This window comes from Salmo salar, chromosome ssa09 (genome assembly GCF_905237065.1).
Source record: "Salmo salar chromosome ssa09, Ssal_v3.1, whole genome shotgun sequence".
Lineage (NCBI taxonomy): Eukaryota > Metazoa > Chordata > Actinopteri > Salmoniformes > Salmonidae > Salmo > Salmo salar.
Genome location: NC_059450.1, coordinates 154,253,159 through 154,269,784, shown reverse-complemented (window position 1 = coordinate 154,269,784; position 16,626 = coordinate 154,253,159). Strand labels below are relative to the sequence as shown.

The 16,626-nt window shown below is 43.0% G+C and overlaps 1 protein-coding gene across 4 annotated transcripts in view; it reads right to left on the bottom strand.

The window, feature by feature from the left end:
• Positions 1-16,626, bottom strand: part of LOC106613316 (protein CASP) — a 179,852-nt gene that overhangs the window by 85,050 nt on the left and 78,176 nt on the right. For 3 of the 4 annotated variants that reach the window (XM_045724853.1, XM_045724854.1, XM_045724856.1), the window contains exons 5-9: positions 16,366-16,503; positions 9,883-10,006; positions 5,478-5,554; positions 5,324-5,390; positions 1,140-1,188 (exon numbers count right to left, since the gene is read on the bottom strand). In XM_045724853.1, the coding sequence (XP_045580809.1) occupies positions 1,140-1,188; positions 5,324-5,390; positions 5,478-5,554; positions 9,883-10,006; positions 16,366-16,503 (455 nt within the window). The remainder of the gene's footprint in view (positions 1-1,139; positions 1,189-5,323; positions 5,391-5,477; positions 5,555-9,882; positions 10,007-16,365; positions 16,504-16,626) is intronic. The other variant, XM_045724855.1, reaches the window with a different exon arrangement.

Below are 16,626 nucleotides of genomic sequence, written 5' to 3'. Positions count from 1 at the left end.
CAGTCGGCGTTCCAATTCATCCCAAAGGTGTTTGATGGGGTTGAGGTCAGGGCTCTGTGCAGTCCAGTCATATTCTTCCACACCAATCGACAAACCATTTTTGTCATGCTGAAACAAGAAAGGGCCTTCCCCAAACTGTTGCAACAAAGTTGGAAGCACAGAATCATGCAGAATGTCATTGTATGCTGTAGTGTTAAGATTTCCCTTCACTGGAACTAAGGGGCTTAGACCGAACCATGAAAAACAGCCCCAGACCATTATTCCTCCTCCACCAAACTTTACAGTTGGCACTATGCATTCAGGCAGGTAGAGTTCTCCTGGCATTTGCCTAACTCAGATTTGTCCATTAGACTGTCAGATGGTGAAGAGTGATTCATCACTCCAGAGAACGCGCTTCCACTGCTCCATTGTCCAATGGCGGCGAGTTTTACACCACTCCAGCCGACGCTTGACATAACACATGGTGATATTAGGCTTGTGTGCGGCTGCTCGGCCATGGAAACCCATTTCATGAAGCTCCCGACGAACAGTTATTGTGCTGACGTTGCTTCCAGAGGCAGTTTGGAACTCGGTAGTGAGTGTTGCAACCGAGGACAGACTATTTTTATGCGCTACGCACTTCAGCACTCGGCGGTACCGTTCTGTGAGCTTGTGTGGCCTACCACTTCACAGCTGAGCCGTTGTTGCTCCAAGACGTTTCCACTTCACAATAACAGCACTTACAGTTGACTGTGGCAGCTCTAGCAGGGCAGAAATTTGACAAACTGACTTGTTGGAAAGGTGGCATCCTATGACAGTGTCACGTTGAAAGTCACTGAGCTCTTCGGTGAGGCCATTCTACTGCCAATGTTTGTCTATGGAGATTGCATGGCTGTGTGCTCAGTAACGGGTGTGCCTGAAATAGCCGAATCCAGTCATTTGAATTGGTGTCCGCATACTTTTGTATATATAGTGTACCACAAACCCCCGAGGTGCCTTATTGCTTTTATAAACTGGTTACCAACATAATTAGAAGAGTCAAAAGAAATGCTTTGTCACACCCGTGGTATACGGTCTGATATACCACAGCTGTCAGCCAATCAGCATTCAGGGGTCGAACCACCCAGTCTATAATATCAAATAATGGGGTGGAGACTAACCTGATTGGCTCTCTCTAGATCGGTCATCACCATTTCAATCTCATCGGCCCTGAGGAGGAGGAGGATGTAGAGGAGGAAGAACAAATAATGGAGGATGAGGAGGAAGAAGTGTTACTAAGGGGGCACACAGGACAGCGATCATTATAACATCTAACACACACACACACACACACACTCACATCTAATACATACACACACACACATCCATCTAACACACACACACATCTAATACATACACACACTACCATCTAAAACACACACACACACCCACACACACATCTAAAACACACACACACACACACACACACACACACACACACACATCTAATACATACACACACACACACATCCATCTAACACACACACACACACACACACACACACACACACACACACACACACACACACACACACACACACACACACACACACACTCCAAAAGCCTGAAAAGCCTGATGTTGCATGTATTCAACTGTCATGACTCTCCTGTGATGATCTGAAGGATCAGGTTACAGTGGGTCCTCTCTACAGCGTGCTCGCTCTCTCTCGTAGAGGGGGAGAGCAAGAAGTCGGCTGATTTATGATGGTCATAAAATACGCTGCCCCTATACTCTGTAGTGTTCGAGATTGGAATGTAAACTGTGGAATACAGAGAGACCCTTGGACAATCAAAAGTTTGAATAATTAAACAATATTTCTATTTTTGAGAATGTGGGAGTGGTCCGTGGACACTTAAAGAACAATCATGACGAGTGTGTTTCATTTGGTGATCTCATGAAAGACAGGAAACACACATAACTCTCTCTCTCTTAAAGTGTACATGTCCCAGCTGTCAGGTTTACATCTAGATGTTGGGGAAAAAAAATGAATGAGTAAATACGAAACTATTTGTGAGAAGATGTAATGTTCTAAACGAGATACTTGTTTTAACTAGTCAGTGGCCACGCCCCTGTGAGACCAGACATAACATCAGGTGTCATAGAACCGCCCCTTTTTCCAGAGAGTATAAAACCCACTTCCTACAAAATGTACATTAAGTCAGAACGCCGGGATGGAGTCCCCATGTTGGAATGGCTACAAATCTATAGGCCACGGAGAACAAACAGCTGTAATTTTGGCTACACGGCTGGAAATTATTAAACTCTGAGACTATCGCTCACCACAGAATAAGAGCAAATCCTAGACGTATAATTACTAGTCCGTAGCTGGAAATTACTTAAGTCTAGGATGAGAATTCCAACGACCGCGGAAGCATCTATTCTACGCAACGACCAACTGTAGGCCTAACATGTCCATTACAACAAACACTATCCAGAGCCGCGGAGAAAGCTACAAGCATGAAGGACATTGTGACTTCTTGAGTCTTAATGTTCACTAATCTGATAGATATTGTAGTGAACTGCAGCTAACCCGGGTCGCTGCGTGTAAACACTGTACACATCACGCCAATATAGTTAACCCACTTGGTGGGAATTGCGGCTCTAGCAAAGATCACTACAATTCCCCCTCCGAACAGGAAGGCACATCCCCCATACTTTGACTACTCAGCCCCTTCACACGTCTGGGCTGTACGTTCTGATGGCCTCACAGTCTACATCCCACCGCAGACACCAATGCAACACACGGCAGGACAGGGAAGGAAACCCCGGGGTCGCTGGCGTGGAAATGAAAACAACCTAAGCATCCCGACAATAGGGCCAAAGTGTGTGAATTGTCACGTGGCTCATATAGCGGGGAACCAGTATGACCCTGTTCCTATAGCTTCTGGTTGTAGTGGTGACGCTTCGTCTCTCACCCGATAGGTCAGAGTTCAACATGGATCCATATCAATAGCACAAAGTGTATTCCTATTTCCTAACCTTTGGTATAAAAGGTGCCTGACATTTAAAAAGAGCAGCGCTGTGTATACTAAATGAACAGCGTATAAATTCCTTAAATTACACTAAAACCCTAACATCTGATTCTAGGTGATTCTGCGTAATGTGTTTATCTTCATTTGTAATTGTGTGTCTGTAGGCAAGGTGCAATATGCAGAAATCGTTCACCATTTCCTGATTGCTAAAACTCGAAATAGTTCACCTAATTTCAGATCTATGTGTGTGTCCGAGTTCCGCGTGTGTGTGTGTCCGAGTTCAGTGTCTGTGTGTCCGAGTTCAGAGTGTGTGTGTGTGTCCGAGTTCAGAGTGTGTGTGTGTGTCCGAGTTCAGTGTGTGTGTGTGTGTCCGAGTTCAGAGTGTGTGTGTGTGTCCGAGTTCAGTGTGTGTGTGTGTGTCCGAGTTCAGTGTGTGTGTGTGTGTCCGAGTTCAGTGTGTGTGTGTGTGTCCGAGTTCAGTGTGTGTGTGTGTGTCCGAGTTCAGTGTGTGTGTGTGTGTCCGAGTTCAGTGTGTGTGTGTGTGTCCGAGTTCAGTGTGTGTGTGTGTGTCCGAGTTCAGTGTGTGTGTGTGTTCCGAGTTCAGTGTGTGTGTGTGTTCCGAGTTCAGTGTGTGTGTGTGTCCGAGTTCAGTGTGTGTGTGTGTCCGAGTTCAGTGTGTGTGTGTGTCAGAGTTCAGTGTGTGTGTGTGTCCGAGTTCAGTGTGTGTGTGTGTCCGAGTTCAGTGTGTGTGTGTGTCCGAGTTCAGTGTGTGTGTGTGTGTCCGAGTTCAGTGTGTGTGTGTGTGTCCGAGTTCAGTGTGTGTGTGTGTGTCGTGTTGTGTCTGTGTGTGTGTGTGTGTGTGTGTGTGTGTGTGTGTGTCCGAGCCTGATAGGGAGACATTTTTTGGGGCCGTGTGTATTTGGTAAATCTAGTTGAATATTTTGTATGATATGGCGTTTTCACCATTGGATCACCAGGACCTGTAAATAAATGTACAGGTCAACCTGCCTTCTGCTAGTTTCATGTCGTTGTGACTGAAACAAGGTGCCTATTTTACCATTACATCATCAAAATGGGCTGTAGACTAAATAATGAAAATGGCTGTCTGGTAGCCTCAATACAAAGACTTGTTGTTGAACAAGTCCATGCAGGCATAGATATATTTATTTTACCTGACTTGAGACGTGAAAAGACTTGTGACTCGACTCAGTCTACTTGGGACGCTTTATAACCACCCTTTATACCCCCCCTTATGACCCCCTTTATAACCACCCCTTTATACCCTCCCTTATGACCCCCTTTATAACCACCCCTTTATACCCTCCCTTATGACCCCCTTTATAACCACCCCCTTTATACCCTCCCTTATGACCCCCTTTATAACCACCCCCTTTATACCCTCCCTTATAAGCCCCTTTATACCCCCCCTTTATAACCACCCCTTTATAACCACCCCTTTATACCCCCCCTTATGACCCCCTTTATAACCACCCCCTTTATACCCCCCCTTATGACCCCCTTTATAACCACCCCCTTTATACCCTCCCTTATAAGCCCCTTTATACCCCCCCTTTAAACCCCCCTTTATAACCACCCTTTATACCCCCCCTTATGACCCCCTTTATAACCACCCCCTTTATACCCCCTTTAAACCCCCCTTTATAACCACCCCTTTATAACCACCCCTTTATACCCTCCCTTATGACCCCCTTTATAACCACCCCCTTTATACCCTCCCTTATAAGCCCCTTTAAACCCCCCCTTTATAACCGCCCCCTTTATAACCGCCCCCTTTATAACCGCCCCCTTTATAACCGCCCCCTTTATAACGGCCCCTTTATAACGGCCCCCTTCATAACTACTCCCCAATGTCCCTCACTAGAGTTTTTTTTTTAGGTTATAATTAAGCAGTAAGGCCTGAGGGGGTGTGGTACATGACCAATATACCACGGTTATTAAGGGCTGTTCTGGACACTCCTCAGCCGTGATATATTGGCCATATATCACAAACACCCCTGAGGACCCTTACTGCTATAATAAACTGGTTACCAACATCATTACAGCAGTACAAATACATGTTTTGTCACACCCGTGGTATACTGTCTGCTATACCACGGCTGTCAGCCAATCAGCATTCAGGGCTTGAACCCCCCAGCCTGGATTTAGAGGCTGTCAGTGAGCAGAAAGGAGAAGGTCCAACTCTGGGCTTTCCTCTGGAGATTCATAATCACCTGATTACATCAGAGGGAGAGACGTAGTGACTGGAAATAATTACATCAGCAAGTGATGGGATGGAGAAGATGTTCACACACACACAACCACACCCACTCACTTTGCTGTGCAGTCCTCGTCATACTTGGTCTTCAGATCAAAGAGCTCTGCCTGAGTTGTTTCAAGAGCTGAAAAACAGCCAGGAAACAACAGCTTTAGTCAGGCCAACAGTTTGTGAATGATACAGGACAGGTACTGAGTTTACTGGTAGCTACCTGTCTGTAGGGACTGGGCCTTGTGGTCAGCCTCAACCAGCTTAGAGGACATGGACTCCTGGCTCTCCTGGAGCTTTCTGGAAACAGAGAGAGATGGACAGAGAGAGATAGAGAGAGAGATGGAGAGAGAGAGAGAGATGTACAGAGATAGAGAGATGGGGAGAGAGAGAGAGAGAGAGAGAATGGACAGAGAGAGATACAGAGAGAGAGAGATGGACAGAGAGAGATGGACAGAGATAGATAGAGAGAGCGAGAGAGAGAGAGAGAGAGACATCAACCATGAGTCATTCAAAGCAATTGAGAGTAAGACATTGGGTCATTGAGATAGTCCTACTTCAGCCCCCAACTTATCCTTAAAAACAACAAACCACTTGTCATTAAAAAGCTGTATTTGGCAGTACTGTCTGGTCACCATGGTTCCCTGGCCGTTCTACACCAATAGATCATTCAAAGAGGAGACACAGAAGAGAAAACATGTATTTTTTAGCTAATAAAGTTGGGGCTTTTAAGGCGTTGCTGGGAAAATGCCACAGAGTGTAAGATATTAATAACCGAAGACAGACAGACTCTCTCATACTTGTCGGAGGTGCCATCCATATACTGCCCCTCTGAGACACAGGAAGTGAGTGCTCAGCATAGAGGAAGAGACCCTAGCCTCCATAATAGTTACATTGACGAACAGGAAATACGGCTGGACAGGAAATACGGCTGGACACATGTTCTTCACTGCATGGCTGCTGTGTAGGCCTCATTGTTCCAACTCCCCTCTCCTCTCTATATTCCTAGTAGATACTGTAACTCTCCTCTCTATATTCCTACTAGATACTGTAACTCTCCTCTCTATATTCCTACTAGATACTGTAACTCTCCTCTCTATATTCCTAGTAGATACTGTAACTCACCTCTCTATATTCCTAGTAGATACTGTAACTCTCCTCTCTATATTCCTAGTAGATACTGTAACTCACCTCTCCTCTCTATATTCCTAGTAGATACTGTAACTCTCCTCTCTATATTCCTAGTAGATACTGTAACTCACCTCTCTATATTCCTAGTAGATACTGTAACTCCCCTCTCCTCTCTATATTCCTAGTAGATACTGTAACTCTCCTCTCTATATTCCTAGTAGATACTGTAACTCACCTCTCCTCTCTATATTCCTAGTAGATACTGTAACTCTCCGCTCCTCTCTATATTCCTAGTAGATACTGTAACTCTCCTCTATATTCCTAGTAGATACTGTAACTCTCCTCTCTATATTCCTAGTAGATACTGTAACTCTCCTCTCTATATTCCTAGTAGATACTGTAACTCTCCTCTCTATATTCCTAGTAGATACTGTAACTCTCCTCTCTATATTCCTAGTAGATACTGTAACTCACCTCTCCTCTCTATATTCCTAGTAGATACTGTAACTCTCCTCTCTATATTCCTAGTAGATACTGTAACTCTCCTCTCTATATTCCTAGTAGATACTGTAACTCACCTCTCTATATTCCTAGTAGATACTGTAACTCACCTCTCTATATTCCTAGTAGATACTGTAACTCTCCTCTCTATATTCCTAGTAGATACTGTAACTCTCCTCTCTATATTCCTAGTAGATACTGTAACTCACCTCTCTATATTCCTAGTAGATACTGTAACTCTCCTCTCTATATTCCTAGTAGATACTGTAACTCACCTCTCTATATTCCTAGTAGATACTGTAACTCACCTCTCCTCTCTATATTCCTAGTAGATACTGTAACTCACCTCTCTATATTCCTAGTAGATACTGTAACTCTCCTCTCTATATTCCTAGTAGATACTGTAACTCACCTCTCTATATTCCCAGTAGATACTGTAACTCACCTCTCTATATTCCTAGTAGATACTGTAACTCACCTCTCTATATTCCTAGTAGATACTGTAACTCTCCTCTCTATATTCCTAGTAGATACTGTAACTCACCTCTCTATATTCCTAGTAGATACTGTAACTCTCCTCTCCTCTCTATATTCCTAGTAGATACTGTAACTCTCCTCTATATTCCTAGTAGATACTGTAACTCTCCTCTCTATATTCCTAGTAGATACTGTAACTCTCCTCTCCTCTCTATATTCCTAGTAGATACTGTAACTCTCCTCTCCTCTCTATATTCCTAGTAGATACTGTAACTCACCTCTCTATATTCCTAGTAGATACTGTAACTCTCCTCTCTATATTCCTAGTAGATACTGTAACTCTCCTCTCCTCTCTATATTCCTAGTAGATACTGTAACTCACCTCTCTATATTCCTAGTAGATACTGTAACTCTCCTCTCTATATTCCTAGTAGATACTGTAACTCTCCTCTCTATATTCCTAGTAGATACTGTAACTCACCTCTCCTCTCTATATTCCTAGTAGATACTGTAACTCTCCTCTCTATATTCCTAGTAGATACTGTAACTCACCTCTCTATATTCCTAGTAGATACTGTAACTCTCCTCTCTATATTCCTAGTAGATACTGTAACTCTCCTCTCTATATTCCTAGTAGATACTGTAACTCTCCTCTCTATATTCCTAGTAGATACTGTAACTCTCCTCTCTATATTCCTAGTAGATACTGTAACTCACCTCTCCTCTCTATATTCCTAGCAGATACTGTAACTCTCCTCTCCTCTCTATATTCCTAGTAGATACTGTAACTCACCTCTCTATATTCCTAGTAGATACTGTAACTCTCCTCTCTATATTCCTAGTAGATACTGTAACTCTCCTCTCCTCTCTATATTCCTAGTAGATACTGTAACTCACCTCTCTATATTCCTAGTAGATACTGTAACTCTCCTCTCTATATTCCTAGTAGATACTGTAACTCTCCTCTCTATATTCCTAGTAGATACTGTAACTCACCTCTCCTCTCTATATTCCTAGTAGATACTGTAACTCTCCTCTCTATATTCCTAGTAGATACTGTAACTCACCTCTCTATATTCCTAGTAGATACTGTAACTCTCCTCTCTATATTCCTAGTAGATACTGTAACTCTCCTCTCTATATTCCTAGTAGATACTGTAACTCTCCTCTCTATATTCCTAGTAGATACTGTAACTCTCCTCTCTATATTCCTAGTAGATACTGTAACTCTCCTCTCTATATTCCTAGTAGATACTGTAACTCTCCTCTCTATATTCCTAGTAGATACTGTAACTCACCTCTCCTCTCTATATTCCTAGTAGATACTGTAACTCTCCTCTCTATATTCCTAGTAGATACTGTAACTCACCTCTCCTCTCTATATTCCTAGTAGATACTGTAACTCTCCTCTCTATATTCCTAGTAGATACTGTAACTCTCCTCTCCTCTCTATATTCCTAGTAGATACTGTAACTCTCCTCTCTATATTCCTAGTAGATACTGTAACTCACCTCTCTATATTCCTAGTAGATACTGTAACTCACCTCTCTATATTCCTAGTAGATACTGTAACTCACCTCTCCTCTCTATATTCCTAGTAGATACTGTAACTCTCCTCTCTATATTCCTAGTAGATACTGTAACTCTCCTCTCCTCTCTATATTCCTAGTAGATACTGTAACTCTCCTCTCTATATTCCTAGTAGATACTGTAACTCACCTCTCTATATTCCTAGTAGATACTGTAACTCACCTCTCTATATTCCTAGTAGATACTGTAACTCTCCTCTCTATATTCCTAGTAGATACTGTAACTCTCCTCTCTATATTCCTAGTAGATACTGTAACTCTCCTCTCTATATTCCTAGTAGATACTGTAACTCTCCTCTCTATATTCCTAGTAGATACTGTAACTCTCCTCTCTATATTCCTAGTAGATACTGTAACTCACCTCTCTATATTCCTAGTAGATACTGTAACTCTCCTCTCTATATTCCTAGTAGATACTGTAACTCTCCTCTCTATATTCCTAGTAGATACTGTAACTCTCCTCTCTATATTCCTAGTAGATACTGTAACTCACCTCTCTATATTCCTAGTAGATACTGTAACTCACCTCTCTATATTCCTAGTAGATACTGTAACTCTCCTCTCTATATTCCTAGTAGATACTGTAACTCTCCTCTCTATATTCCTAGTAGATACTGTAACTCTCCTCTCTATATTCCTAGTAGATACTGTAACTCACCTCTCTATATTCCTAGTAGATACTGTAACTCTCCTCTCTATATTCCTAGTAGATACTGTAACTCACCTTCCTCTCTATATTCCTAGTAGATACTGTAACTCTCCTCTCTATATTCCTAGTAGATACTGTAACTCACCTCTCCTCTCTATATTCCTAGTAGATACTGTAACTCTCCTCTCTATATTCCTAGTAGATACTGTAACTCTCCTCTCTATATTCCTAGTAGATACTGTAACTCTCCTCTCTTATTCCTAGTAGATACTGTAACTCACCTCTCCTTCTCTGCATAGTCATTGTGGAGTTGGACTTGTTTCTCCTGGACCAGGTTCTCAGCCTGGTTCTTCAGGGACTGCTCATAGTCCCGGATCTTCTCCTTCAGCGCTTTAATAGTCACCTCTAGACCAGGAGAGAGACGGGGGTGAATACAGGAAAGAGGGAGAGATGATTTTTCTAGTCATGATGAAGTCCTTTAATAAAAGGAATATTACAAACACGATTCACCCCAGCTTGAAACGAAAAGGGGAATCAGGTGCTCATCCGAGGGATATCGGACCCCCTCCCCCCCAAAAAAACATTCTTTACTGCAGGACACTTCCACAGTTGAGCATCCCCGCAGGACACTTCCACAGGTGATCATCCCCGCAGGACACTTCCACAGGTGATCATCCCCGCAGGACACTTCCACAGGTGATCATCCCCGCAGGACACTTCCACAGGTGATCATCCCCGCAGGACACTTCCACAGGTGATCATCCCCGCAGGACACTTCCACAGGTGATCATCCCCGCAGGACACTTCCACAGGTGATCATCCCCGCAGGACACTTCCACAGGTGATCACCCCCGAAAATAAAGAAAAGGGAGCTCTGTTTCTGCAGAGAGCATCCCGACAATTACTGACGGAACATCAGGTTCACCTTCATCAGAGCAGCCTGTTCACGTCTCGTCAAATATCGGACGCTTTCTGCAGAAACCGAGTGCTCCTTTACACCACACTTCCTCTCTACAGTCTCTGCCTCCTGCACAAACCCTCCCCATCGTAACCAAGCTTCCTCGTCTGGCAACACACAGAGCAGACCTAACCTCTCCCGTTTCCTTTCTGCTGTCTCTTAAGAGTACATTAGTGACTGCATTCAGAGTAGATTCAACTTGATACCCCATACCCTCCCTGTGGGCTGTTGGTCTGTCTGCCCGCCTGCCCATCTGTCTGTCAGCCTGTCCGGCTGCCTCTCCGGCCGCCTGTCCCTGTGTGTGTGTGTGTGTGTGTGTGTGTGTGTGTGTGTGTGTGTGTGTGTGTGTGTGTGTGTGTGTGTGTGTGTGTAAAACCCAACACTACTGTAGTCCTTAAGATGGTCTGTGAGCTAAGAGCTGTGTATATTAGGGATATGGATCTGTGAGCTTCCACCAACAGCCTGGAGCTGTGCGTGCGTGTGTTCGTGCGTGTGTGTGTGCGTGTGTGTGTGTGCGCGTGTGAGTGTGTGTGTGCGCGTGTTCGTGCGTGGGTGTGTGTGCGTGTGTTCGTGCGTGCGCGCATGTGAGTGTATCTGGCGAGGATGACCTGAATACTCCAGCTGAACTGAATAACACAACCAGAAAGAGTCTATTTAATATGTAGATGTCTGAGGACAGAGGGATGTCTTTAAGAGGTCTATTTAATATGTAGATGTCTGAGGACAGAGGGATGTCTTTAAGAGAGAGTCTATTTAATATGTAGATGTCTGAGGACAGAGAGATGTCTTTAAGAGAGAGTCTATTTAATATGTAGATGTCTGAGGACAGAGAGATGTCTTTAAGAGTCTATTTAATATGTAGATGTCTGAGGACAGAGAGATGTCTTTAAGAGTCTATTTAATATGTAGATGTCTGAGGACAGAGAGATGTCTTTAAGAGAGAGTCTATTTAATATGTAGATGTCTGAGGACAGAGAGATGTCTTTAAGAGAGAGTCTATTTAATATGTAGATGTCTGAGGACAGAGGGATGTCTTTAAGAGAGAGTCTATTTAATATGTAGATGTCTGAGGACAGAGAGATGTCTTTAAGAGTCTATTTAATATGTAGATGTCTGAGGACAGAGGGATGTCTTTAAGAGAGAGTCTATTTAATATGTAGATGTCTGAGGTTCAGAGAGATGTCTTTAAGAGAGAGTCTATTTAATATTTAGATGTCTGAGGACAGAGAGATGTCTTTAAGAGAGAGTCTATTTAATATGTAGATGTCTGAGGACAGAGAGATGTCTTTAAGAGAGAGTCTATTTAATATGTAGATGTCTGAGGACAGAGGGATGTCTTTAAGAGAGAGTCTATTTAATATGTAGATGTCTGAGGACAGAGAGATGTCTTTAAGAGAGAGTCTATTTAATATGTAGATGTCTGAGGACAGAGAGATGTCTTTAAGAGAGAGTCTATTTAATATGTAGATGTCTGAGGACAGAGAGATGTCTTTAAGAGAGAGTCTATTTAATATGTAGATGTCTGAGGACAGAGGGATGTCTTTAAGAGAGAGTCTATTTAATATGTAGATGTCTGAGGACAGAGAGATGTCTTTAAGAGAGAGTCTATTTAATATGTAGATGTCTGAGGACAGAGAGATGTCTTTAAGAGAGAGTCTATTTAATATGTAGATGTCTGAGGACAGAGGGATGTCTTTAAGAGTCTATTTAATATGTAGATGTCTGAGGACAGAGAGATGTCTTTAAGAGAGAGTCTATTTAATATGTAGATGTCTGAGGACAGAGGGATGTCTTTAAGAGAGAGTCTATTTAATATGTAGATGTCTGAGGACAGAGAGATGTCTTTAAGAGAGAGTCTATTTAATATGTAGATGTCTGAGGACAGAGAGATGTCTTTAAGAGAGAGTCTATTTAATATGTAGATGTCTGAGGACAGAGGGATGTCTTTAAGAGAGAGTCTATTTAATATGTAGATGTCTGAGGACAGAGAGATGTCTTTAAGAGAGAGTCTATTTAATATGTAGATGTCTGAGGACAGAGGGATGTCTTTAAGAGTCTATTTAATATGTAGATGTCTGAGGACAGAGGGATGTCTTTAAGAGAGAGTCTATTTAATATGTAGATGTCTGAGGACAGAGAGATGTCTTTAAGAGAGAGTCTATTTAATATGTAGATGTCTGAGGACAGAGAGATGTCTTTAAGAGAGAGTCTATTTAATATGTAGATGTCTGAGGTCAGAGAGATGTCTTTAAGAGTCTATTTAATATGTAGATGTCTGAGGACAGAGAGATGTCTTTAAGAGAGAGTCTATTTAATATGTAGATGTCTGAGGACAGAGAGATGTCTTTAAGAGAGAGTCTATTTAATATGTAGATGTCTGAGGACAGAGAGATGTCTTTAAGAGAGAGTCTATTTAATATGTAGATGTCTGAGGACAGAGGGATGTCTTTAAGAGAGAGTCTATTTAATATGTAGATGTCTGAGGACAGAGAGATGTCTTTAAGAGTCTATTTAATATGTAGATGTCTGAGGACAGAGAGATGTCTTTAAGAGAGAGTCTATTTAATATGTAGATGTCTGAGGACAGAGAGATGTCTTTAAGAGTCTATTTAATATGTAGATGTCTGAGGACAGAGAGATGTCTTTAAGAGTCTATTTAATATGTAGATGTCTGAGGACAGAGGGATGTCTTTAAGAGAGAGTCTATTTAATATGTAGATGTCTGAGGTTCAGAGAGATGTCTTTAAGAGTCTATTTAATATGTAGATGTCTGAGGACAGAGAGATGTCTTTAAGAGAGAGTCTATTTAATATGTAGATGTCTGAGGACAGAGAGATGTCTTTAAGAGAGAGTCTATTTAATATGTAGATGTCTGAGGACAGAGGGATGTCTTTAAGAGTCTATTTAATATGTAGATGTCTGAGGTTCAGAGAGATGTCTTTAAGAGAGAGTCTATTTAATATGTAGATGTCTGAGGACAGAGAGATGTCTTTAAGAGAGAGTCTATTTAATATGTAGATGTCTGAGGACAGAGAGATGTCTTTAAGAGAGAGTCTATTTAATATGTAGATGTCTGAGGACAGAGAGATGTCTTTAAGAGAGAGTCTATTTAATATGTAGATGTCTGAGGACAGAGAGATGTCTTTAAGAGAGAGTCTATTTAATATGTAGATGTCTGAGGACAGAGAGATGTCTTTAAGAGAGAGTCTATTTAATATGTAGATGTCTGAGGACAGAGAGATGTCTTTAAGAGAGAGTCTATTTAATATGTAGATGTCTGAGGACAGAGAGATGTCTTTAAGAGAGAGTCTATTTAATATGTAGATGTCTGAGGTCAGAGAGATGTCTTTAAGAGAGAGTCTATTTAATATGTAGATGTCTGAGGACAGAGAGATGTCTTTAAGAGAGAGTCTATTTAATATGTAGATGTCTGAGGTTCAGAGAGATGTCTTTAAGAGAGAGTCTATTTAATATGTAGATGTCTGAGGTTCAGAGAGATGTCTTTAAGAGTCTACTTAATATGTAGATGTCTGAGGACAGAGGGATGTCTTTAAGAGTCTATTTAATATGTAGATGTCTGAGGACAGAGAGATGTCTTTAAGAGTCTATTTAATATGTAGATGTCTGAGGACAGAGAGATGTCTTTAAGAGAGAGTCTATTTAATATGTAGATGTCTGAGGTTCAGAGAGATGTCTTTAAGAGTCTATTTAATATGTAGATGTCTGAGGACAGAGAGATGTCTTTAAGAGAGAGTCTATTTAATATGTAGATGTCTGAGGACAGAGGGATGTCTTTAAGAGTCTATTTAATATGTAGATGTCTGAGGACAGAGAGATGTCTTTAAGAGAGAGTCTATTTAATATGTAGATGTCTGAGATTCAGAGAGATGTCTTTAAGAGTCTATTTAATATGTAGATGTCTGAGGACAGAGAGATGTCTTTAAGAGAGAGTCTATTTAATATGTAGATGTCTGAGGACAGAGAGATGTCTTTAAGAGAGAGTCTATTTAATATGTAGATGTCTGAGGACAGAGAGATGTCTTTAAGAGAGAGTCTATTTAATATTTAGATGTCTGAGATTCAGAGAGATGTCTTTAAGAGTCTATTTAATATGTAGATGTCTGAGGACAGAGAGATGTCTTTAAGAGAGAGTCTATTTAATATTTAGATGTCTGAGATTCAGAGAGATGTCTTTAAGAGTCTATTTAATATGTAGATGTCCGAGGACAGAGAGATGTCTTTAAGAAAGTGAGACAAAGACAGAGCACTGCTGATCGTTGCCTTTGAGAGCTCTTAGCACTGTGAGTGAGTGAGTGGTGAGTGAGTGAGTGAGTGAGTGAGTGAGTGAGTGAGTGAGTGAGTGAGTGAGTGAGTGAGTGAGTGAGTGAGTGAGTGAGTGTGTGTGTGTGTGTGTGTGTGTGTGTGTGTGTGATTGAAACTCCATTCTCCCAGCTCTGACACATAATCAATAGAGTTCTCTCAGAGACCTCTTACCCTGTCCTGGCTTAACACAACCTTAAACATTTAGGTTGCTGGGATCAATGTCCCCTGGGTTCTCTCTGAGTGTGTGTGTGGTTACACTGCATGTTTTGGGGTTGAAATATCCCCTTTCCATTCAGGGTGAGGGAATAGAAGAATCAATTGCAGAATAGGAAGTTGCCACTATTGAGCTGTTCCAATTCGCTCCCGCTGAGCTGTTCCAATTCGCTCCCGCTGAGCTGTTCCAATTCGCTCCCGCTGAGCTGTTCCAATTCGCTCCCGCTGAGCTGTTCCAATTCGCTCCCGCTGAGCTGTTCCAATTCGCTCCCGCTGAGCTGTTCCAATTCGCTCCCGCTGAGCTGTTCCAATTCGCTCCCGCTGAGCTGTTCCAATTCCCTCCCGCTGAGCTGTTCCAATTAGCTCACGCTGAGCTGTTCCAATTCCCTCCCGCTGAGTTGTTCCAATTCCCTCCCGCTGAGTTGTTCCAATTCGCTCCCGCTGAGTTGTTCCAATTAGCTCACGCTGAGCTGTTCCAATTCCCTCCCGCTGAGCTGTTCCAAAAGACTCTCCTCCTCATTGTTCCTCTCTTCACTACTCCTCTAGTCATTCCTCTCTCTCCCCTCTACACATCCCTCTCTCCTCCCCATTCCTCTCTCTCCCCTCTACACATCCCTCTCTCCTTCCCATTCCTACCTCCCTCTCTCTCCCCTCTACACATCCCTCTCTCCCCTCCTCCCCATTCATCTCTCTCTCCCCTCTACACATCCCTCTCTCCTCCCCATTCATCTCTCTCTCCCCTCTACACATCCCTCTCTCCTCCCCATTCATCTCTCTCTCCCCTCTACACACCCCTCTCTCCTTCCCATTCATCTCTCTCTCCCCTCTACACATCCCTCTCTCCTTCCCATTCCTACCTCTCCCTCTCTCCCCTCTACACATCCCTCTCTCCTTCCCATTCCTACCTCTCCCTCTCTCCCCTCTACACATCCCTCCCTCCCTCCCTCCCATTCCTACCTCTCCCTCTCTCCCCTCTACACATCCCTCCCTCCCTCCCTCCCATTCCTACCTCCCTCTCTCCCCTCTACACATCCCTCTCTCCTTCCCATTCCTACCTCCCTCTCCCTCTCTCCCCTCTACACATCCCTCTCTTCTTCCCATTCCCCTCTCTCTCCCTCTAGACATCCCTCCCTCCCTCCCTCCAGCTGGATCCTTCAGTGTGTCCAGAGTATAATATAGAGAATATTCCATGACCACTACATGTCGTCTGACACACCGCTTTCCCTGACCAGATAAACTCTTTTCTCCCTCCAGTATATGTGTGTCTCACCCTGGTTCTTGACCTCTGTAAACTCTTTGTTGTAGTCCTCTAGAGTCTCTCGGAGTTTGAGGTTCTCCGTCTCGATGTCGTGCATCCGCTGGAGCTTCAGCTGTAACTGCTGACCCAACTCCAGCGCAGGGGCGGGGTCTGACAAAACACACACACACACACACACACTACGTTACACAAAGAGAGAGACAGAGGGAGCTAGCTAGCGTGGGGAGGCTAGCTGAGGAGAGACTAATTGGTCCTGTTGAGGAGAAACAGCAG